Source organism: Phoxinus phoxinus (assembly GCF_949152265.1).
Source record: "Phoxinus phoxinus genome assembly, chromosome: 23".
Taxonomy (NCBI): Eukaryota; Metazoa; Chordata; class Actinopteri; order Cypriniformes; family Leuciscidae; genus Phoxinus; species Phoxinus phoxinus.
The window spans coordinates 19,564,481-19,590,829 of NC_136898.1; the positions used below are offsets into that span (position 1 = coordinate 19,564,481).

Below are 26,349 nucleotides of genomic sequence, written 5' to 3' on the forward strand. Positions count from 1 at the left end.
ATGTATGTTTTTTTTTATGTAACCTTCATTTAAATACTCTGGACGGTTCAATAATAATTTAAGCAATTTTATTTTATTTATTTTAAAGAATTAAAAGTGAAGTTTCATGTCTATTCTTGTATTGTTCAACTGGTCGAGGAATATAGGTCGAGGAATATATACTTTCTAAATATAGGATTTAAAAAGTAATAATTAATACGTTAATTAGTTAATTAATTAATTAGTTTTTAGAGAGAATTACAACAGTAATCTAATTACACTGTTGAAGATGTAGGCTACATACCAAACATCGAGTATACTGAGACCACCAAAGGTAGCCTACACAAAAGGCTACTCGAAAGTGGTTAATAAAATAGCCTGCTTCCAACATTTACTTTAAAAACACAATATGTTTTTATGAGGTAGCCTAATTTGTTGCAATAGTCAGTAATAAAACAAGAATGAATAAACACATTATAAGCAATAGCATAAATAAATAGGCTTTAGAATAAAGATACAATTAAACAATGCTGTATATTTTTTTTTCAGGTAAACAACAGGCCAGTAGGCTATTCAAGTAAAAATACCACAGAAATTAAATAATCGAAAATAAAATAAGTCTACATAGTCATAACAGTAAGTATATAGATTAATCCTTATTAAAGCTTTTCTTTTGTTGTTTGATTCTCATTAATAATAGGCCTACAGACAGCCAATAGACTGTAGGATTTAAAGATTACTGTAACTAAGACCTAATGGACAGAGTAGACAATATTACACATGCTGTCACATTCACATAACCGACGGGAATATTCTGTCTGACATGGTAAAGAGTGTATGGTTTAAAATAGCTAGAATTTATAACCGTGCAGCTCGCTTGCATAGCAAAATCAGTGTGGAGGACCAAGTAACATTTGAAAATCCTTACGGTTTCTAGTACCGATGGCACGAATATTTATCCATAACATGCTGAACTCAAACAGATTATCAGAGCAAATCAGTCATTTTAAAACTTATAAATAATAATAATGTTAATAATAATAATGTGTATCGTTGGCAAATTATTACAAAAATAAGAAGGTTCTGAGAAATATAGTGAGCATGCAAAATCGAATGTACACAATGTTTAAAGTAGGCCTGCAAAAATAAATAATGTAGGCTAGTAGGCCTAATAATTGAATGACAGAATACAATGTGACTTTAAGTCAATAATAAACATTTAAAATAAATAGTGCATTGTTACAAATGTTCAAAAATCATAATATATTATGCATAATAATCAGAAAACAGTAGGCCTACAGAATGTCCATCCGTCTGAAGTGATGCAATGCCGCCATCTAGCGGTGAAGGCCACACAACGCATTCTCATTCGTAGTCGATGATATTAGTAAATACATGAAGACGAATGAAAATTAATCACATTATTTTGCTTTATTTTCTGCTTTGTCCTCACAAAATCTAAATGATTTTTCATTTACAACAAATGAGAGCGAGTTTGTCCCCAAAACAACATATTTAAAGAATACAGACAGATATACAAGCTTTGAGTTTTGGGGTGGAAAAGGTCCCCCAATAAATAATTATTTTAAGCCATTGTACACCGCTCTTGAGGTGCTTTGACCCTGATGTCTTTTTATATCCGAGAGACTTGTATTCTGCCTGAACTTCAAACAAATTCTGCTAAATCTGAAGATATTAAATTTTGAACAAATACAAGCATTTGGAAGAATCATTAAATAATCTCTAACCAATACTGTTAATATTAATAATACTCATCGAATCCTTCAATACAACGTATCAAGTAGGCCTAGCCTATGATTCTGGGTCACTCTAAAAATCAATATTAGAATTTGATTTCCAATTTCAAAAACAATTAGGCTATACATTTGTATAACGTTATCATTTGAGGATAAAATAAAGTCCCCCTTTAAAACCATCAGGTCACTGATGTCGATGTTGACCAGTTGGCACCACTAGGCGGCGCCACAACATCAATAAACCAAGGCTAACATAAAATAAATTGCAGTTCTTTGAACCGCTCGTCATGTAAACTGTCAGGAGGACAGTTGTCTAGATACATGCATTAAGACCCTTAATAGTCTTACTCAACGATTCACAATTATACATTAACAGCAATAAGACATTTTATTGCATTCCAAAAAAAAATAACAAATCGAAATGTCATTTGTAGTACGTACTTAGTATAGTACAGAACTCTTTCCAAAAGACAGCAGTTTCTCGCACGTGAAGTGCATCAGACACATGAGCTGCATCTCGATCATTTTGTAGCGATCCAAGGAGACTGAAGGTCCTCTCTGCACACCCACGCTTCACTATCTTGTCTTCAGGGGACGTCTGTCTGCTCTGTTCCTGTGGCGTCTCTCGGTTATCTCGTTGTTTGGGTGTGTGCGTCAGTCTTGCTAAAACCGGCTCTTCACTGAAGGCAGTACTGTATAATTCCCCCACTTCTCCTCTCATGCATAACATCAATTAATTCTGTCACAATTTACTCGCGCTCGTGTCGTGCCAACCGAATCACTGTGGAACACAAAAGGCGAAATGCTGAAGAATGCACAGGTTGTTCTTGTCCATGTGACATACAGTGTGCTTTAAAACGTAAAAAAAATGCAGCAAAAGTAGGCTACTTATTTTAAATAGGACTAGGTTGAACATGTAAATTTGTCAATGTTAATTAATTCTCATTTGATGAACCAATCTCGAGTATTTTTTTACAGTCTATGGTATTAACACATAAGTTGATGCATTAACAAAACTTCAATATTTGTAGCACGCCTCCCATTCAATAAATCGTAATAAACTTTGTGCATTGCTACCTTTGATATGAAACAAAGTCTCAGCGTCAATTGCAATATAAACAATATTATTGGCGTTTTGTCCCTCTCACCAGCACGTGAACACTGATCGTGAACACGTGTCATTAAGTCGACCAATCAGTGTTTCAACTGCGGAAAGACGTCAATAAAACAGCTTGTAAACATCATCACTTAATAAATGGCATAAACTCGATTGTCAGCTAGAAAAATGAACTCTAGAGAGGAGCGTTTTGCTAAATGTAGGCTGCTATATTATACTTTTCCTTAACTTGTTCTTCAATAGGCTATTTAATGTTTGAATAAATCCGTCATGAAAACATTGTTTATGACCGGCACGTCCCTACTGACAAAAAAACTAATAGAAACCCTCACTGAATTTGTAATGGTTTTAATGGCTATAATGGGGTTTGTATTGGTTGTGACGGAAACTGTAATGGTCCCTGTGGGTCTCTACTGGTAATTTGTTGCCTTCTATCGGTGGCGTGTTAAAATCACTAAATCCTAATGGAATATGGCTCAAAACAGGGTTGCCAGGTCTGTGTAACAAAACCAGCCCAAAGGCCAATCAAAAATAGCCCAAAACAAGCCCAAATGACCCTATCCAAGTATCAAAACTCAACATATGCCACACACCAATACCTAAAATACACATTTCCATCACTGTTAGGTGTTATTCACAATTTCCCCCTCATAATCTAGCAGTTTTAGCATTGGTATGTAAAATATTTTAATACACTAATTTCATTCAATTACAATTTATGCAATATGTCAAACCCTCAAACCGCAGGGGGAAAAAATCAACCTGTGGCAGGTTTACAAAATAGCCCATCTGTGCTGGAAAACTTGCAAACTATGCTACTGGAAACCATTTGGTAATGGTTTAAATAGTTAACAGTTGATGGTTTGTAATGGTATTTGTAGTGGGAAACATTAGAACTTCTCTGATGGTTTCTTGTTGTTGTTATCAGCAGGGACTTTAAATATCTATATCAAAAAAATTATATAATTAACTGTTATTATGATAATTGTATTAAAATAATACAAAATTTCAATTAAAATGTTTGTATACACATTGAATCAAATTGAATCGGGATCAAACTGAAATAAAAAGCTTGTGAATCGAGATTGGAATTGAATCAGCCAGCAAACCGGAATCGAATCATGACATTTCTATCATTGCCCATACATCCCTAATGTTTGTGCTATATTCCAAGATTTCCAAGACGGTAGAAACAGAACAAGATTTTCAGAGTCGAAATCACAGATTTGTGAATAAATCATTCAAACTGTTTTTGTGAACGGATTCGATAAAAAAAATTGAACTAAAAATAATGATTTTTTCCCCCTGAAAACGGACATCGCTGCTTCTTTCAACATAATGTTGGGCTTCATGTGGACCCCTTTTATGACTTTATTGTGCAGTGAAAAGAACAACCAGAACATTTTGCTTCCACAGAACAAAGAACGGCAAATGTCACGAGTGCGAGTGAACGAGAACAGAATGTCCTCATGTGAACTATCCCTTTGAGAAGAGGTAACATCCATCAAGCTTTTTTGGCTGGGCTTCTCTGTTTCTGTTTGCGGAGGTGAGCCTCGATCTCGTGTCGGAAGAGCAGCATCCCCAGCTGGCCGTGCGAGGCTTCGTTCATGGCCTTGGACTGCATGCACATCTTGTACTGGTCCGGGGGCAACTCGTCCGCGCAGCGCTTCTCGTGCCACAGGTGGAAGAGCCCTCGGGACGGGGCGCGCACTACTAGTAGATTACTGTGGAGGTACTTCCTGTACAGGTGCACGTCCTCGCCGCCCCAGCCTTTAATGTCCACGTCGAACCCCCCTGGAAGAGTAGGAGACAGTCACAATAGGGCCATGGACATTATCACATTTCTTGAATAGCAAAAAATGGAACCCAGTGGAGCCCAACATGTAATGCCAGTCTTCTCAAGATCAAAGAACTCCAAATTCTAGCAAATTCTTCTGGCCAAATGGTTCCCGTTATATTTCCACTTCAATTCAATTCAATTCAATTGCCGGAAGTGGGCGGAGCAAGGCGTTATTTTCAAACAACGTTATTTTAAAGATTTTTTTTAACGATTTATTGGAAATATATATATATATCAAATATCAAATATTATAAAAGATAAGAACCATGTTTTGTCCTATTAACAAAAGACAATATACTACTATTAAGAAATGTGAATAGTTTTTTAAAAGTTAATCCTTTTTTAAAAACTTTATCCATTTGTTTTGTTGTGTCAAATGATTAAAAATATACATTTAACAAAGCTTGAAACAGAAAATATATATAAAATGAAAACAAAGCTTGAGTGTTTGAACATTTGATTTAATTGAAAAGCATTTTTAGTCCATACACAACATAATTCTATGATGGACTGAAAAAACTAAAATGATTGATTTAAATAAAATTAGTGTTTTCCTCTGAAAGTGCAAAAGCATCACACACTAGCTGTGTAATTAAATAAAAATACAAAATTTAACTAAAATTATTATATTATATTATATTAGGCCTATATTAAAATTATATACAACAAAATCAAACCAAAGAAAATAAATCTAATAAAAGTTATGCAGGCACACATTTAACAATAATTGTCAAGTGACAAATAAATAAAATAAATCAAAACTCCACGCACATGGATTTAATCCTGAGGTGCCGTTTTTGTTAGTAGTTAGCAGTATTTTTAAACTGTCAAGATGGAACAAATTGAATAAAAGAGCCTTTCATGTTTCGTTTCTAGTTCAAAGAAGACATGGAAGTGTTTCTTTACGAGTGTCATGGCGAAAGGCGCCTCAGGATTAACTCAGGTGCGTGGAGTTTTGATTTATTTTATTTATTTGTCACTTGACAATTATTGTTAAATGTGTGCCTGCATAACTTTTATAAGATTTATTTTCTTTGGTTTGATTTTGTTTTATATAATATATTTAGTTCGATTTTGTATTTTTATTTCATTACTATTAGGCTATTTATTTGGAGCAGGTATAGCTCAGTGTGCGATGCTTTTGCTATTTCAGAGGAAAAAACACATTTTACATCATTTTTTTTTCCCAGTCCATCATAGAATTATGTTGTGTATGGTCTAAACATGCTTTTCAAATGTTCAAAAACTCAAGCTTTGTTTAAATTTTTTTAAGCTTCGTTAAATTCATATTTGTAATCATTTGATACAACAAAACAAATGGATAAAGTATAATTTTAACTTTTAAAAAACTATTAATATTTCTTAATAGTAGCTATAGGCCTAGCTAGTATATTGTATTTTGTTAATAAGACAAAACATAATTCGTATATTTGATAATATTTGATATACATATATATATATATTTTTTTTTCCATTAAATCGTTAAACAAAATTATTTAAAATAACGTTGTTTGAAAATAACACCTTGCTCCGCCCACTTCCGGCATCAGACTGTTAGGCTGGCGCTGGGGTCCTCACACTGCTGTGACGTATGGTTCTGCGGTTCTGCAGTTGGTTAGATATCAGCCATACAGTGGAAAATTAAACCATATCCATTAAACCATATCCACCGGCAAGGAATGCAAGTGAAGAGAACGGTTCACCCTGATGGTGGGAAAGTGCAACAGTCTCAACATGTTCAGTTGTTTTGTCTGATAACTTAAACATCTCAATGACTTCTTAAAGGGACAGTTCATCAAAAAAATGACTCTCTCCTCCTGTCCTTACAAACCTTTACGACTATATTTCTTCTGTGTAAAAGATGATATTCTGAAATATTAAACGTCTTTCTATACAGATCTGTACTTTTGTTGGTTTATACATATTTAGTTTACCTTTTTACAACCATTTAGCATTCAACATTCTTTAATATTTGTTTCAATGTTGAAACAATTTACAACAAACATCATTAGTCCAAAACATCTTTGTATGGACAAAAAAACAATTTAGTATTTTTTTTACTAAATTCTGTTTAGTTCCACAGAAGAATGTCATTTAGGTAAACGATTAGATAATTGTCATTTTTGTGTAAACTATCCCTTTAAGAGAAGAAAATGGGAGTTAAGAAGAATTGTATTGTTAATGCGGCCAGCTGCAATAATAATGCATCCGCAAAAAAAGAAAATGTTGTTTACATCATCTGTTGTTGTTAAAAGGAAGTTTGAACTTCCCTCAGGATAAACAGCTCTGTTGTCTGTTCCTGTTATTCTGTAGGAAAGCATGTAAATGTGTATTTGTTCAGTCTGAATCTCCATTTGAACAGTAGTGTAATATGATGTAGCTTATGTATTTCCTTTATTGTGCTTATGAAACAAAGTTTTGACTTCCCTTAATGGAGCATAGGATTTTTGCCACCTGTCTGCTGAGATGTCCTTGTCATGTGACTAAACACTGCAGTATCAGCCCTTGTTGTGTCAGGTAATGGTGTTACGTCCGTAGGGACGTTTAGTGTTTTGGGGTGTGTTTTGTGTTTCTCTTTTCGTTCCTTTTTGCCTCTCTCTTACGGTCACTCTAACAGGCCGTTGCTGATTTGCTGTTTTTCCTGTCAATCATCCGTGACGAGTTGATTGGCTGCGCCCTGTGAGCGCTACTTAAGGGAGATGCTACTGCCAGCGCAGGAGAGAGACTTTTTGCTTTGTTTTGTTTGATTTAGTTTTGTTAATTGTTTTGTCATGTGAATATTGCCTATTGTGACTGCCCTAAGAACTCCTTATGTGTGAGCTTTGAAAGTTTTAAACAGCTCTTCTAAGCTGGAAGGAGGAGAGGGGTTTAGGTAAGCATGTCACGTGACATACATTTGCACATTTAGGTTGATTTGTCTATGCACACAGTGATATTGGTGACAGGTGCCCGAACTGGGTTAATGTTCCCCTTCTTAGTCCCTAGATTGTTAAAAGCCAAAGTAGGGTCGTAACACATGCCCACGATTATGTCATGAGAACTGCTTGATTCTCACAGGTCGGACCTGTTGTGTTCACTGTCATTATTATATGACGGTTTATGTATTTTTCTTCTACATAAGTGCTTTTGACACATTTTTCAAAATGATCTTAAAAAGGACATTTACCTATATTGATGAAGTCGGATCTGTATTGGCAGGTCATTCCAAACCCAAAGTCCCTCCAAAAGCCAGTGTCCTTTTTAATGATCTGTAAAAGAATGAATACTGATGAGTATAAACACTAATATACTTTATAGGTGTCTCCTGCTGTCTTGTGTCTCATTCACGGTCCAATTTTATCACTTGCCAAGTCGCAAATGTGTGTAAAAATTGATTTGGTGAGTAAATAAAACTGCCAGTTGCCAGCCAGTAACTATATAACAAACTCAAAGAATGATGGTGATTTGACAAACATTTCAACAAGTGTTATTATTGTTAAAGGTGCAGTATGTAATATTGACAGCCAGTGGTTGAAATGGGTACTGCAGTCCAAATGTAAAATATTGGAGGGAATCGTTTCCCCCGCCCTCTTTAGACTGGATGCTCACGCGAGGTGCCAGAGAACCATCTCCCAAACGCATCTCCAATATTTATGCCTCTGGTCATGGAGCTTTTTAGATGAATGCCGAGGCTTTTTAGGTCGGGCAGAATCTGCGACCTCTGACCCAGTTTGCTGGCTTTCATGGCTGCAGTACGCTATGTTTTCCACCAATTGACAACCCATAGTGTTGAAATACTACTGAGTAAACTGGCAGTGGGCGGGAAGTTGCTGTTTGACCATGGAAAAGGTTTGCAAAGTTACAAGGCACAATGTCACTCCAAAGGGAGTTATTCTCTATTTAAGCATGGTTTCCTAAACTCCCTGAAACGCCTCCATTGTAGTCTTAAAGTTTCAGTCAGTTTGTTTGCTGGCTTCCATGGCTGCAATACGCTGTGTTTTCCACCAACTGGCAACCCGGGTATTGAAATACTAGTAATGGTTAAATTGTTAGTGGGCAAGATCACACAAACCAAAACAAAACCCATTTCGACCTAGCCTGGGTGCCAGCCCGAACCCCACCCACAACATTTTTTGGTCGGGAAGTTCAGCCTGGACTCGATCCATTGAGGAGTAATTATGCTCGGCCCCCAGAAGGCCGAGCCAATCAAATTGCCAGGGCGGGCTTTAATCGATGATGGACAGATGATCTGCGGTTACGTAATCACCACGTCATCAAAGAGCGGTTGGGTTAAATTGATTTTCAACAAAGATGACTGCAGCTGGAGAATTAAGATGTTTAGATTCCGCTATCGTGTCTGTTATAAAATAAATAATTTGTCGTAAAGATGTGTTTGCCGTCCTTCCTACGGGATTCGGCCAAAGTTTAATTCATCAGCTGGCTCCGATGGGACGCAATGAAAACCAATGGAAGGGATGGGCTCACGATCTCTTTTCTCTGAAGACTCAGATGAACACGCTTCTTCAGCCTGGTCTCTTTCGTCGTCTTTCCATTTTTTAAAATCAGTCAAGTAGCGTTGCAACCGTGTTATAAAGTTGAGACAGGGCCGACAAATGCGACAAAAGATTTATTTGCTTTATTGTTGAGATCTAATCCTAAACGGAGAACTTGTTATACATACACCTTTTGAATTTCTCTAAAAAATGCTATTCATGCTTGTAAGTACTCTTAAATTCTTAAATTCTTTTTACAACAACGGCAAAGATCGTTTACACATTAATTTACTACTTCTTCCAGCGTGCGTGCAGTTGAGCTCTGTTGGCAACTATGCGTCGCTCAACATTCTTCACTTGCTCTGATTGGTTGTAGGTCTATCCAATTGAGTGCAGAGTTTTCTTTTTGCCTGGTTCGGTTGAAGGCAAGTGCACACTACAGGATTTTAAAACGTTGGGCTGAACTGTGCAGTTCACACTACATGACTTGCTCTTTGTGAAATCAGGAGTGTTCACGTCAGAAAGAAATTAGTGCTGCAAACTGTTTGCGCGATGATTTGCTCTGAAAAAAAAAAAAATTCCCATAGACAGTATAAACGGTATTTTCCCAGTGACCTCAACCCATGCCTTGCTCTGATTGGGTGTAGCTCATGGCATCACATGTGGTTGAGTCGTGCGACAGCTCCAGATATCTAGCATGCTAGATATTTTTCTGGGCTCGGCGACGCGTCTGCGAGCGTCTTTGATGCGTTGTTGGCTCTTTCATACTAACAGATTGGCGAGCGTTCATCGGCCGCTAATCCCCCGCGATTTGCACGAGTTAACAACCCGACCTGTCGGCGAGCTCAACGATTTGCAAATCGGGCTTAAATCGGGCTTAAAATCCTGTAGTGTGAACTAGGCATAAGACACGTCTCATAATCAAAGCCCTATGGAGCAGTATCAGACTCACATTCTGCCTAGAATATGAGTATGAGGAAGTCAGGCTAATTTCGACCTGGAACGCACACTCAAAGTAGAATAACTGGCGGTTGCATTGTTTTTTCAGAGAAACAAGTATTTTAATTTAGCATGTTTCCTAAAGCTCTACAAACATATTATGGTACTTTTATGCTTAGTACGGTCCAAAATTTTTTACATACAGCACTTTTAATGAAAAAAAAAAAAAGTATTTTCACGGACATAAAAATAAAAACGTAACTAGAAAATCAAAACTAAAATATATTAACAGCCACTGAATAATACAAAACCACTTTTTCCTCAGTGGAACATTTCCTCCAGATGTGGCAACACAAATGTGTGATTTTTCTTGCATTAACCCATCAAAATGGATTTATATGGAACAAAATCATGAAGCGTCTTTTTTTGCAAAATGCAGATCAGAGACCGAGACTAACTTGTATGTGCTTTTTCCCAACAAACTATTTTTTTAAAATATATAAATATTGCAAAACATAATCCATTAATTCATATAGTCCAATATATAGGCCAATATATTTTCTCAATTCAATCAGCATTTGCAGTTGTAGCAAAATGTAATGTTGCCCCGTAGCCTCATGTCAGCTTTCCGCATTATCAGCACATTTAATCAAGCTCTTTATTATCTACACGTCCAGAATATCAATGCCACGCGACCGTGATGATTGTGTGTTCCATCACAATGCGGCAATTAATCACATCAAACTTGATGAAGCATTTTAATCTCCTGATGAAATGAGTTGCATTACCAGCTGCTGTTCCACGGGGGGGATGTGATCGTGGCTGCCGTAGATTACAGCTGGATTGTACTGGCTGAAGAGAACTGGGTAAAACACTTTCTTTCCTAAGACAGAGTAAGACAATGCCATCACACAGCTGGCTATGACACCAACACGACAATAAAGCACTTTATTAAATGGCCATCCTCTCTATAATATATAGTCAAAAGTTTTATACAATAAGAATTATCACATGTCACATGATCCTTCGGAAATCATTCTTATATGATGATTTGCTGCTCAAGAAACATCTCTGATTATTATCAATGTTGGCCATTTTTTTAAGTGTCCAAATACTATATATAGTGTTTCCTCTTTTCTCTCACCGGGCTGGGCATTAAGACGACATGTGTTCAGGAAGTCGGCTGTGAAGAAGATGTCCACGTCACAGAAGAAGAGCAGGACATTGCTTCCCTTCCAGGCACGAGCGCCCACATCCAGCCCTCGCCCCCGAGAAAACTCCTCGTTCAGCTGGATCAGAGTGAAGTTACGGAAGTTCAGCTCCCTGCGAGAAGATCACGGACACAAGAAAGATCACACACTGTCTCATAACGGTCACTGGGACGCATTCTTTAACAACGCATTCTTTGTTCTTTAACAACATCTGTTGATATGGCATTGTTTCCAGAAAAACAGGAGACAAATCAGGAAACAAATCATAAGCATCTGCAGACCTTCATGACTATGTGTCAAGATCAGTTAAAATATCAATAATTTAACCTTGTTTTGTTTTTTTACTTTAAAGAGGACCTATTATCAGGGGAGCACATCATTTTTTTGGTCTGGTTCTTGGAGATGATGCTCGGTACTCACACTTTATGCGGCACACTTATCATACAAGCTGCTAAAATGTACAAAATAAACACGTTCATCTTTTTTAAAGCTGTATTTTTATTTTATTTTATTAACATTAATGACTGCAGGAATATTAGGCTGGTGTCACTTTAAGACCGAATATACTGACACACATCCGGTTTCTTTCTCAACTGTTCACTTATAACATAACCGAGAGAATATTTGCCGAGACGGGTATTTTGACATCATTTCGTGTGTATAGCCGCGTTTCCACTGAAATTACCCGGAACAATTTGTCCCAGGAACTTTTTCCCCCCCAGATCATTTACTGTTTGCGTTTCCATCGTGGTCCAAAGTACCTTGAAGATTAGGCAATTTCGTCCTCCGCATAGAAGCTTAAAAAAGCCCGAACCTCGTCGTCAGTCCATCGGTCGTATTTTTTAAACTCCATTGTTGATTCGAATAGCAAACCACCCTTACTACACGCACTGCAACAGACTTTTAACAGTGGTGGTCGAATTAAAATGCTGCGTGAACTCAACCAATCAGCATGTTTAGTACCCAAGTCCCACCCCCAAAACGAATATCCCTCATTTAAATAATTCCCACCCAAGGCATAGTCAAAATAAAGAGTTAATACTGTGTTAATCACCAATCACCAATCACAACACACTGATCCAGCCGACCAATCAGAGCACATTTTACTTTTCAGAAGGAGGGGCTTCATAGAGACGAGGAACGAAACAGAGCGTTTCTGACAGACTGAGAAGAGAGGAGCTGCAACAATGTCAAATATGGGAAAAATTATGTTTTTTGAACATTCAAGCATGAAAACCTGTTCTAGTAGAGCCCAAAAACAAAATCAAGACTTTGAAAAAGGGCATAATATAGCCTCTCTAAAACTTTTCATCTTAAAGAATTACCACGAAAACTAAGTGCACTAAATATACACGTTTCACTGTCTGTTGGGGGGGAAATTAAGTCGATTGTGACGGTAGTGAAAGATGTGCTGTGATTGATGGCGGGTGCAGACTTTACAGCGTGACCTGCATCACTTCTCATGGATAGAGGGAACAACAGGCATCCTCAGCCAGTCTGTGTGACTATGAATACATTCAGCCGCACAGACACACACACACACACACACACACAAGATGATTAAAGTGTAATGTGCTGGGCTTGAGCCAAGCTGTATAAAAGCTCAATGCCACCACACACACAGTGCAGAGATAATACCTGCTATTAAAGCCTTACAGCTGTTTTAGCAGGAACAGGAAGAGACACTTCCTTTATATTACTGAATCACTCACAGCAGCGCCACGGTCTCAAACACTCCACGCTAATGGAGAGATGACCAGTCTTTGGCCCGAGAAATGAACGTACATTTTGTTGTTGTTGTTTTTTTTACAACGGTTTTGAGTTTGTGAAAATACTTAAAGACTTAAAAATAATAAGCTAATAATAATAATAATACTTTTAAATCAGGAAGTACCCATTAAATTACTCAAGAGTAAAGACATTTATAATCTTACAAAATATTTATTTTTCAAATAAATGCTGTTCTTTTGAATTTCTTTTACATCAAAGAATCCTTAAAAAATGTATCATGGTTTCCACAAAAATATTAAGCAGCACAACTGTTTTCAACATTGATAATAATAATGTTTATTGAGCGTCAAATTGGGATATTAGAATTATTTGGTAACACTTTACTCAAAGCCTTCATACATAATGCTTTATAAAGGTATTTGAATACATTAATTATGCCTTGTAATGCATTGCTTGGTCTCATGACTGTGTGACCACAGTTATAATGCATTATAATACTAGATTACACCTTTAGAAAGTATAATGCATTAAAACACATGACAATAATATTGCATTTTAACTTTGATTACAATTATTTATGAAAATAGTTGATGCATTATAATGTACATTATGAATACCTTTATAATGCATTATACATAAAGGCTTTAAGTAAAGAATACCAATGATTTCTGAAGGATCATGTGACACTGAAGACTGGAGTAATGATGCTGAAAATGCAGCTTTACCAATAAATTACAGTTTTATGTAATTTGTCAATACTAATATATAAATATAGCTGCAAGCAGCCATTACGGGGCCAAGCGCAAAAGCAGACGACGAGATATGCCTACATGGCTGAAAGAGTGAGACAAACTGCAGCAAGGAGCAATTAAAGACATTTGAAGATGAATTTTGGCAAAATGGTTGAAAAATCACATACAATAACTAAAAATATGATTATCACTTTCGACCAATAGGTGGCGCAGTTACGAAACTGATGTGGTCAGAGTGAAGTGACAATGACACATACAAAGTTTGGTGTCAATATGTCAAGGCATTGCAGATATAAATCCTGAATAGTCATTTTGGCATCATGCCTCAACTTTGCATCTGCGGTATACGAAAACGGTTTCGTCTATCGACACGAAATCCATAACTTTTACTCGGCACGGTCTGGAGATGACACGATCCGATTTTGGTGAAAATCGGACCTTCGGTCTAGGAGGAGTTCGAAAAAGTAGGTTTTAAAAGAAAATAAAGATGGCGGACAGGAAGTTTGGCTGACTATGGCAAAATTGGTATCTATGTTTTCAGCATAACCCAAGGAATCTATTGAGATCAGTGTCATTACTATAGGCAAATTTATTCAAAAGTTATTAGCATTTTTGGAAATTTCATTATAACTTTTGACCAAAAGGTGGCGCTGTCTCATAAATTTTTGAGTACCTTTAGGGCGTTGTACTGATGACCCATACGGAGTTTCGTAACGATACGTTCATGCGTTCATAAAATACAGCATTTTAGCACATAATTAAAAATGGCCGACAGCCAAAATGGCCGATATGGGAAAATTGTATATCAGTCAACTCAGCACGACGCCCTGAATCTAACGAGACCACTTTTGTGATTTTTGGACAAACCGTTCAGAAGTTTTAAGCAAAAACATAAATTCTTCATATCTCCGGACCAGTAGGTGGCGCTGCGCCGAAACGCAGCATGTAGCCTCAGGTCATGCTTGTGATGACATGTACCAAATTTGGTCTGAATCCGATAAAGCGTTGTGGAGATACGGCCTTACGTCTGTTTTTGCAAGCGCTACGTAAAATTTATTTGCGCGGTATTCGAGAACGGTAATTCGAATCAACTTGAATTCCATAACTTTTGGTCGTCAAGGTCTGGAGATGATCTGGTTCAATTTTCGTGAAATTCAGAGCAACGGCCTAGGAGGAGTTCGAAAAAGTAGGTTTTTCGGAAAATTCAAAATGGCGGGAAAACTATTATGACGGAAAATGACGATGTGCAGTCGAATCGTCATGAGCTCAGGAATCAGAGGAAAAAAGAATTTTGTTTCTAGCCCTTGTGGTTCAAAAGTTATTAGCATAAACATGAGTGAAACTTTGGACAGCTGGTGGCGCTAGAGGGAATGAGTTGGAGACTCCAAATTTGCTTTGGTGATAGTTCAGGCTGTCCTCTATCACTGTGCCAATTTGTATAAGTTTCCCGCAAACGGTTCTATAGGCTGCCATAGACGCCCAGTCGGAAAAAGAAAAAAAAGAAGAAGAATAAGAACCGGAACAGATACAATAGGTGCCCGCACCTTCAGTGCTTGGCCCCTAATAATAAGTATTATTAATTAATTAATATAAATATATTCATTTTAAATAGAAACTGTTATTTTAATTTGTAATAACATTTCACAATATTATTGTCTTACTGTATTTTCTTCTTTCAAAAACAAAAAATCTTACCAACTCTAAACTTTGGTTTGGTGGCAGCATATGTCTATCATGCAAACATGAGCAGGACACAAAAAGACAGAAAAAGATGGTATTCATAAACAAGCAATAAAACCCTGGAGCCACAAACATTCAGACACTAGAAAGATGCATGTAAAGCACCTGTCACGTCCTGCCCGCTGCTCTCATTGGCCCAATACAAAAAATAGGCCAGAATGTCTGCCTGAAAAAAGAAAAGAAAAAAAAAGTGCCTGCTTTCCCTGACCGAGATTCATAACCCACGAAACTCAACAACCCATGGGAGTTACACTGAATAAAAACAGTCATCGTTAACATACAGTACCCGGCATAAAAGTGTTCAAGAGCCACTAGTCGTGAAGATTTAGAGCAGTTACAAATAGCCGTTTGTAACAAACAAGATTTGATTTACGGTAAGTCACATTAGCGGAACAGATTTGGAAAAGAGCCCGGGGCGTTTCAGCATGTGATATTCAGTTCACCATCAGCCACAAAACAAAACAAAAAAACACTCCAAACATTTCTTTGTATGATACTGACTTGTTTTCAAAGGCTCTCTATGATATTTTTCTTCCGTCATTCATTGCATTTTTTTCCATTTCACTTCAGCTTTGGGACCTCTACTATTTTATATAGAACTAATTATAATCACTATATACTACACTAAACCCATATACAGTATACTCATTTCTGGAGACAAATTTGTCCCCAAACTATATCTAAATGAATCCACACACAGTTACTAGCATGTCTGATCATGTCAAGGTGATGCTTAATTGTGGTAATTTCATAATGAGCACTTGGATTATAAATGTCATCATCAATATTAACATGAACTAGGTTTGTATAATGCAGTGTTACTTACACTCTCCTCTGTTCCCTTTCTCAAATGAACACAAATTATTCATGCGTATGGATTGACTTTGCCCGGCAGATCCGGATATCACATCTACCTACTTCTGTGAGGACTGACACTGAGGGTCTTATAGCAGTGTGTGTGTGTGTGTGTGTGTGTGTGTGTGTGTGTGTGTGTGTGTGTGTGTGTGTGTGTGCGTGTGTGTGTGTGTGTGTGCGTGTGTGTGTGTGTGTGTGTGTGTGTGTGTGTGTGTGTCTCCACCTCAAGGGTTTTAACGTCAAAGGACGATGTTGTAAAGCTGCAATTTATGGAACATGGTTTCTGCCAATAATAAATAAAAATAATAAAAATTGTCAAAAGTCACAATTCCCTTTTTATTTTATATTAATAAAATAATATAATTTATATTAATTCATTTCCATGGTGGAAACAAGCTTCCATTGTAATTTTCCTTTTTTTGTTGTGCACTGTAAAAAAATTATCGTGATTTTAACGGTAAAAATGTGACCGTAAAAACCTGTTAACCGTTTAACAGGCAAATTTCCTGTAACAGTAAAACTGTTATCTTACCTTTAAAATACTGTTTAATTTACAGTTTTTGGAAATGAAAAAGAACAAGTCGTTGTATAATTTACAGTATAAAAAACATAAATTGACATTCCCAGAATTCCCTATACGTGACACTTAACATTTGATGCATTTCAATTGAAATAACCATTTTTCTTAGTTTTTTTCTAATCAGTTAAGTAGATTAGGGTTGTATGTTACATCTAATGTTGTTAAATTAATGTTTGTTGCATTTATTCATGTCATGTGTGTTCCCATGATGGTGTTCAGTGTTTGTGTGAATGACACTGCGCACCTTATACGAGTATTGACCTTCTCAGCTTGAGGAAAAGCTTCTTGTGATGAGCTTTGATTCATCATGTGACTTCCTAATTTTTGGTGGTTGTCATTGTATTACAAAGGTACAAAACAGATATTAGTATAAGGTTGGTATATTAACATTTCAGTTAATGAAATTTTATGTAAATTTTAAGTTACATCTGTAAAACCTAAAAATGCTTCTACTGTATTTTTACGGTATATTACTGGCAACCACAGATGTCCTGCCCGTTGTACAGTGTGTGGTATAATAACACTTGCTGGATTTGTGCTGGTCAGACAAAGTACAGGATGAAGTCTGAGCATTGAAAAATGTAATTAAGATGATAAAAAAAATGACCCTGCTAATTTTACATCATCATCATTTCGTCTCCTGCTTTCTGCTATTTCAAGGCTCTCTCAGTCAACCTCTCAGGCTAATAGAAGACATTTAGTTAAAGTGAGAAGTTGTTGGTGTTGGTCATTCAAGGCGACAAAAGTGAAAATGACTCTTGCGATGTGGGATTCAAGCACAACTTTATGCAAATGATCAGTCAGCCAATGCAGCAACTGTCAGATACTGTGTGAAGTGTGTGCAAAATGAAGGTAATAGCAACTGTGAGCAATTTTCCTCTTCTCAAATGATTTTTCTCTACCCACATAGGGACATAAATCACAAAAATGATGTGTGGAAACTTGTGGCCATTCCAAGTGGGTTTGATTCATGGATTTATAGTCATTCATCTTGTTTATGATATGATGCATTATCTACTGCAACAATACATTTACGAATGCTTTCTCCCCTACAATGCTAATTCTCAGCTAGAAACAGAGTATTAGGCTAAATAAAATTACATTTAATTTTCATTTAATTGGCTAGTTCTGCAGCTCACCAAAATCCTTATGGCAAGTAACAGTGGAAATACTCAGAATGGGCAAATTCAGGACACACAAGGTGAACCGGGTGACACAGAATGTGTGGAATAATGTTCACTACCACAGAAAGGCTTCAATACGGTACTTACAAATGGAGGGCTACACTGTAAAACATTTTGTAAATATGATAATAGGACATAATTATTTATTTAAATGATTTTCTGTGGTAATTATGGAATACTGATAATAATGAAAACTGATTAATGAAATCTGAGAGCTTTCTGTCCCTCCATCGACAGTCTACACAACTACCACTTTCAAGCCTCAGAAACATGTGACTCCAGTGATTTAACCTCAATTGTATTAAGCTACGCAACTGCTTTGTTCGCTTTAATGATGTCTTTACTACCTTTCTGGGGCTTGAAAGTGGTAGTTGTGTAGGCCGTCAATGGAGGGACAGAAATCTGTCAAGATTCATCAAAAAGATCTTCTTTTGTGTTTCGAAGATGAACGAAAGTCTTGCGGTTTTGGAACGACATGAGGGTGAGTATACGATGACAGAAATGTCATTTTTGGGTCAATCTTATAACTTGTATTTAAGGAAAATGACTAAGAAATGAAGATATAAGCATTCAGGGCTGCTGGGAAGTTACAACCAATTAGCTCTAGATGTCTGGAAGAGAGCTGGAATGAACAATAAGGAAATTGTGGAGAATCCAGTTAGTCCGAAGTACAGAAAGAATTAAGATCCCTTGATTTCTGGATCAGAGAGAAGCCAATGAATTCCCACAGAACGAACAAGAGCTGTGCCGATTCCCAATCTTGAAAGGTACAAGGCCATGATTGCTTTCCCATTTCTCCAACAAATCCACTCCAAAAAGTGTCCTTGTATGTGGGAACAACCTGGTCAAAGAAGATAGATCTGAAAACCAATGTGTCCAGTCGCATTTCAATGGTTCTCCATAAAGAGAAAAGCCATTTTCTTCCTGTGAATCGAGAGATATCTTATCCGCTGCAATGCAGGGAGGTTTCCAGCATGACCCTGGCTGGTTTCCAGGCAATCAACTGCTCTGTTGATTTCATCTGCCTCCGAGCAGCATCTGAAGTGACCTGTTATTTTCACACTGGCTGGAGGTCAGAGTCACTGCAGTCTAACAGAGCAGATTCACTGACCTCCAATCTGTAATCACGACAGTGCCCATAACCCCAGCTGTGCTCTCATGATTACAGATTTGAGGCGTGTGTGCGTCAGTGCGATTGATGATGACAAATAGTCAAAGAATATTAGAAAGCATTTCGGGTTATGACGATGATCCCTGAGAAAGGGAACTTCAACACTGCTTTTGGATTGACGCTATAGGGGTACGGCATCTGAAGCATGTGACACACACGCCAATTTCATTGGCTGACGAGGTCACATGCTTTGATTTCTGATGGGCAGCATGCTCTGCTGCGATGCGACTGTGTTCCTCTCTTACTGTCCCACACATATACATCTCTATATGCATATAACATGCTGTATATACAGTATAACTGCCCGGGAAGAAGAAAAAAAATAAAAAAAATCGCTGTTTGGATTTAAATAGGCAAATGCTTAAGAGTTTAAAACTGGTTCATTATTGCATTGTTTCTTACATGTTATATATTTGGTTTTTCAGTTCTTCTAACCCTTATTGATGTAGTGTGTAGATTTTAATTTCTTTAACAACCATGTAGGAAGACGCATCATGGCCATATTCCAGGATGACAATGTCAAGATTTATCAGGATCAGATTGTGAAAGAATGGTTGTGAGGATCATGAATCATTTTCACACATGAATCGGCGGACTCTGAGTCCAGACGTTAACTTCATTGAAAGTCTTTGGGATGTGCTGGAGGAGACTTTACAGAGTGCTGGACTCTTGCATTGTCAATACAAGATCTTGACCAAAACTTGATGCACCTCTTGATGGATATAATTGTTGTGATGATATTTCTATTAAGAGATGTATAAATTTGTCAAGATCTTGTATTGACATTAAAGTCGACACCAGCACATCACAAAGACTTTCAATGAATTTAAGGTCTGGTGAAAGGCAATTATGTTTTCCTGTATTATTATTATTTTTTTTAAATCACATCGCTGAATGTCATATGGTGATTGTGAAACATGGAACACCTCATTTGTTATGTTTCGTGTTAACATGAACAATGCACTGCAGCTTTAATTCACTGGCGCAGCAAAAATAGACTCGGCATCAAAAGGATCCCGGCGCCGCCTCAGTGTGAATGCTCTAATCTGTTAACATGGCCACCCGAAAAATACATGCTGCTTACACATCCAGTGTGAAACAGGCCTGTTATACATGTCATCAGCATAATATAACATAATAATAATATATATAAAATATAATTATGTTTGACCAAGAAAATTATGAATCGCTTGTTTATGAAATTATTGTACTGTATAAAAGATTTTTGTACTGTTAAAGATATAAATACATATTAATGTTATATATGTACAGTATTCTATATCTTTATTTATATATTGATTGCAAGATATATTATAAGTATAATGTTATAATCCAATATTTATTATATATATTAAAAAATATTACATATATTTAACACCACCCAAAATGTGATGCATATCTTGTTAAAAATTCAAGCTGACTGTGCATTTGATTATTACTCAGTATATCATCAACATCTTTTATTAATACACCTCGTTCAGCATTTTAATATATTCATGAAGATGGGTATTTTAAGTCTTGCTAGATCTATAAATTTAAAGGAATTATTTATGTTGATTAGCACTGTCTATGTAGACTTTCTGATAGCAGAAGCTGAGTGTGTTCATCTGATCAGTTTAAAGACCTACAGTTCGGGCGATACCCATGATGCATTCGGGATTACTGGAAGGAACTTATGAAACCCCTCTGGTTCCTTTTTGTATTAACTGCATTTCTCAGCCTTAACCTCGGCCTTATCTGCTCCACTGTGTGGATACACACACACATATATTAACATGCCATACCTCGATGTGTTCTCCAAGGTTCCTTTGACCTCGTTCATCTGGTCCCTTCCAAAGTAAACCACGGTGAGGTGCACCCGCCCGTCCTGCTTCACACACACCTCTCTGTGGACATGCACAGAAACAAACACACACTGAGGTCAGCGGGACAATCTACAGCTGCACCAGCTCAAAAGGAACATTGACGGAAAACCGAGAAAGAGAAAACAGAGGAGGACAAATATAATAAGAGCTAAACACTTTACCAATGTATTATTCATAACTGATATACTGTTACTGTGATGCCAAATCAAAATATTTTGCATTACTGCAACAAACTATACAAAGCGTTGTGGGTAGAGTAGGCATCATAAAAATAGGTAGCATAATTATATACATTATAAATCCCAGAATGCACTGCAATGAGCTCAGTGGGAAGAAATTATGCAAGATGAAAGAGCTATTGAGTTGGCCTCGAGAGAAGCATGTATGAAGATACTGTACAAGACAAGCTCACCCTACAGGGCCACTGCAGTCGCAACACACAAGGACTGCAGTGCTAGAGGAAATTCCTGATAGAAGTGTGGCGAGTGTTTTGAGAAGGTCCTGAACATGATCTTGTTATGCCCAACGCACAATAAAGGCATGGTTAGACTTCAGAGATGCTAAAAGCATGTTCTAAAAAGCATGACATGATGAAATGTGATGGTTAGTGGTATGTTTAGCGGTTAAGATTTGGTTTAATCTTCCAACTTGAATTGGAAAGAGACATTTTTTTTGTTTTTACCATTTTTAGGACTTCTAACCATTTTATTGAAAAGAGTATGGGGAGAAGCATGGAAACTGGAATGGGCATATTGCCCGTGCCACATTCAAACCTAATTTTCCTTATTTCTTAAACATTTATCAACGTCTCTGGAGCTCATAGTTCTCCGATATAATGTGCCATACCTCTGTATAATTCTGAGGAAAGAAAATACATAAATTAGCATATAAATACACTACCATTCAAAAGTTATGGGTCAGTAAGATTTATTGCAAGGGTGCATTAAATATGACAGTAAAAGCATTCATAATGTTACAAAAATGTTCTATTTCAATTAAATGTTGTTATTTTGAACTTTGTATTAATCAAAGAATCCTGAAAAATATGTATTACGTTTTCCACAAAAATATTGAGCAGCACAACTGTTTTCAACATTGACAATAATCATAAATGTTTCTTGAACATCAAATCAGCATATTATAATGATTTCTGAAGGATCATGTGACTGAGTAATGATGCTGAAAATTCAGCTTTGAAAATATAATGGCCCTCATTTATGAAAAGTGCGTACACCAAATTTCCAGCGTACACCTGGCGTACACCCAAAACCACGGTGACTTTGCGATTTATCAATATGGACGTTGGCGTACGGCACGCTCAAATCCTACGCCAGCTCAGGAGGTGGTGTACATGTACGCACGTTTTGAGTTAGTGCTGAAATGCGCAGAAAAACAATTCCTAACACCACAAAACGCACTGACAAACTAAAGATATGATATATTATGACCCACTGTAAAAAAACAACAACATAGAAATTATAAACTTCAGTGTTTATTTTTGTGAGTTAAGCCCGGCAGGTGCGCACGGACTGGGTTCAGTAATGAAAGGCTTTCAATGACCAAAAAATAATTCAGACTGACAAAATAATAAAAATCTTCTTTTAAATTCTTTTAAATAATAAAATAATAATAATAATACAAATAATAATAATAACAAAGACATTCTTCTTCTAAATAACAATAAGCGTCATTAATAATCAAAAATCATAATACTAATAAGAAGAATATTACAAATTGTCATGCAATTATTCACATCATCATCACTATTGTACACCCCATTACATGTGACGTCATGCGAAATTCAACGCTAATAGTTTCAAAACAAGTGCTGTAAAATAATGCATTGTTGTGATCGGTAATTTGCTCAACCAACCAGGAATTTGAATTTCAAAGGTACGCACAGCTTTATAAATCAGGCGGTGAGAGGAGTGTAAGCATAATCTTACGCCAACATATACGCCCGTTTCGACGCAAGATTGATAAATGAGGGCCAATGAAACCAAAAACAGTTACATTAAATTGCAATAACATTTCACTGTAATACTGATTTTATTGTATTTTTGATCCGCTTTTGAAACTTTTGAACAGTAGTTATTGGGTTTTCTTAATGCCTTTTTGAAATGGCACATCCAGTATTCGTATTGTCATATCATATTCCACAACTTGGCACACAAACACGAAAACGATATAAACTGAAATAACTTCTATCATGACTGAGCGGCAAAAGTGCATGCACACAGAAAAACTAGAAGCTGTTTTTGTGTTGAGTATACAAACACCATCTATATGCTGTGCTACCATGTACATGCCACAACAAATTAGTGTGATGGTCTGCTGGCATTGAGCTCATTCTGATCGAAACCCACAATCCCCTTGTTTGTCCTCTCTTGCCTCTAATACGAGAATGAGGTCAAAGTGTTTGCTCAACGCCTAATATAAGACTCTATATAAGAGGCACTAATAAAAATAAACAGAAATTAGATGTAGAGGGGAAAAAGGACTGAAGAAACTTTTCACAAATAGGGTAAAAAATAGGAACCAAAACCATTTAAAACATGACAACTCTCAAAGTAGTTTTGGCATGTTAAACAATATGGCAATGTTAATATATTTAGACTTGGCGGACTAGATCTGCTATGCTCCTTCTGCGACTGTATGAACTTGCCACTGCCATTAGATACACAGACACGCTGCTGTGAGCATGTAAGATATGCTGCTGCTGCATTATTAGACATGCATAAACCACTTAGCAGATTAAGATTTGGGCAGGTGGAGCTGGGGGAGGTGGAGGGTTTCAGGGGAACTCCAGGACTAGACTACTGCAAACACTGAACCAGACGTTATTACGCCATAGTGCGATGAAAGACCGCCTCTGCAGAAGAAGATCAACTCCCACTTCTACATCCTTTCCTCTTTAGCCCCGCCCACCATTTAGCGTATATGTCACGTAGTAGTAAATACGAAAGAGTCGCGAACACAGGAATACTCCATGCGTCTGAGGATTACAAGATGTTTTGAAGTGCCAATTTCTGGAAAAACCATCCTAAGAAAGCGTGGATAAACTTTATTTTTAACGAAGTTCAGATCATGTCAGTAAGACACTGTTCACTTGATCGCTTCATTTTACTGCAAATTCGTTTTTAAACTAGAATAAAAGAAGGCTTTTCAGTTACTGAAAATAAAAGATGATGCATGCAGTGCCAACTACCGCAGTTTTATTTATAACACAACACTGCAAATGACTATGTATACGTTTTTCACTTTATTGAAAATAATGAACTATGAATAGCAACACACAACAGTGTGACAAACAATGGAAAAATTATTCAGAATTTGTTTACATGAAACACGATAAGATATCAGTTGTCAATTATAACTGTAGTAACTCCAAGTACTTAAACTTTATTTGACACAACCAAGACTTATAAAGCATATTTAATATGCATAAATGTTTCACATTGTTGGCAAGTGTTTGTAACTAACTACGTAACGAGATATTTTTCAACATCGGAAGTTTTCGAAACAATTCCACACGTGTAATGGCGGGGACATTGAAAATGATTGTAAAATGCAAAACGGTTACCCATTCTTAGCAATGGAAAAAACAAGAGAGTGTTCTAAAGAGAGGGTGAAAATCAGGATAGAAAATAACTTATTTCTTCAAAATTAGGATTTTTGGTCTAAAAATCTTGATAACATTTTAAGTGGACCCGAGAGAACATTATAAATTAAAAACCAAAAATGTAGTTCATGACCCCCTTAAAGAACACTTTATGCCAAAAAGATTCTATACAAGGAGAAATATGTTAATACTTTCATGTTTAACGCTTATTTCGATTTTCTTTCTAGAGATAAAGCGGTTTAATTCATACAATTTAATCAAAATAAAAAATGAATTAAAACAAAATGAATTAATTAAAACTAAATCCATAAAAAATTTATTAAAACAAAATGAATTAATTAAAACTAAATCCATAACATTATCCCATGATGGGAACCCCTTAAAGCTTTTATATATGAAGCGCCTGACAGAACCCTTTAAAGTTCTATATAGAGCCTGTTCTTCTAAGAGTTTAAAAACCATTAAATACACATCAAAATTAAATAGACAAAATATATATTAGCATACTACAAACTCAGTATGGGCAGGCTAGTCTAGGAAAAAATTATAAAATTATAACGTACAGAAACATTTATCTGGTCATTTCGAACTCCATTGTTTGTGTAAAAATTGAGAAAATGTTGAGAAAAGGGTTTTATGTTTTGTGTGATTGAGAAAATCTTGCGATATTAGGTTTGCATGCTAAAATTAACTGAATATAAATTCAATAAATAATGCTTTCAAAATATTGGACACCAAAGCATACCTTATGGAAAGTGCCAGGAAGATATGTATGAATGTAAGAAAGAAAGAACGAAAGATGGGGGCAGAGGATGATAAACAACAGATAATAACAGAGAATGAAAAGAATGAGAGGTGTCACCTGAAGTTGTGCATAAACTGTTTGAATTTGTCGGCTCTCTGGGACAGAGGCAGCACAATGTTAATGGGCATGTTGGCGGTCTCCACAAGCTCACTTTTCACTTTCACGAGGGGGCCGAAGGGGCGGAAGAGGACCAGCCTGCGGAACTCCAGTTTCTGCTTGCCGCGGAAGGTCAGCTCGTACAGCGTGCCCTTGTCCTTTTCAGTGCGCGCTATGCCTGCAGAGATCAGAAGACATTGAGAACAGTGAAGAAAAGGAACGATTTTCCCAAACACCCACACACACAAGCAAAACAAAATTCAAAAGAAAACTAAAGCTCAAGGACAAATACTACAAAGATAAACACACAAACGTGAAACATTCAAACATTCAAAACGCAGACATTGAAAAGATCGTCACAAATCTCTTAACTGAAAAACCCAAAGGAAAGTACGGTAACATTGTATTTGCAACTTTGTCTCTCGATGTTTTTGTCTTGGCAAATTTAGAATTCCTCTTCTAAAACTCTAAAACTCTAGTGAGTCTCATTCACTAACATTTGCATGGATTATTTCATATTTGTATGCAAAGGAAAAATTATCACGAAAAATATGTTTGCCTAATTCATGCAACATGTGTACATGCATGAATTTGTTAACCTTGTTCTAATGTTAATGAATATGGAGTATTCTG

The 26,349-nt window shown here is 36.6% G+C and overlaps 2 protein-coding genes across 4 annotated transcripts in view; one reads left to right on the plus strand and one right to left on the minus strand.

Moving 5' to 3' along the window:
- Nucleotides 1-13,122, plus strand: part of mtrex (Mtr4 exosome RNA helicase) — a 71,269-nt gene extending 58,147 nt beyond the window's left edge. The window contains exon 28 of the mRNA XM_079598910.1: nucleotides 13,105-13,122. The gene's annotated coding sequence lies outside the window, so the exon portion shown is untranslated. The remainder of the gene's footprint in view (nucleotides 1-13,104) is intronic.
- Nucleotides 1,387-26,349, minus strand: part of csgalnact1a (chondroitin sulfate N-acetylgalactosaminyltransferase 1a) — a 41,436-nt gene continuing 16,473 nt past the window's right edge. For all 3 annotated transcript variants that reach the window (XM_079598913.1, XM_079598912.1, XM_079598911.1), the window contains exons 3-8: nucleotides 25,678-25,894; nucleotides 21,113-21,214; nucleotides 11,249-11,427; nucleotides 10,893-10,987; nucleotides 7,860-7,941; nucleotides 1,387-4,647 (exon numbers count right to left, since the gene is read on the minus strand). In XM_079598913.1, the coding sequence (XP_079455039.1) occupies nucleotides 4,358-4,647; nucleotides 7,860-7,941; nucleotides 10,893-10,987; nucleotides 11,249-11,427; nucleotides 21,113-21,214; nucleotides 25,678-25,894 (965 nt within the window). In that variant the 3' untranslated portion in view covers nucleotides 1,387-4,357. The remainder of the gene's footprint in view (nucleotides 4,648-7,859; nucleotides 7,942-10,892; nucleotides 10,988-11,248; nucleotides 11,428-21,112; nucleotides 21,215-25,677; nucleotides 25,895-26,349) is intronic.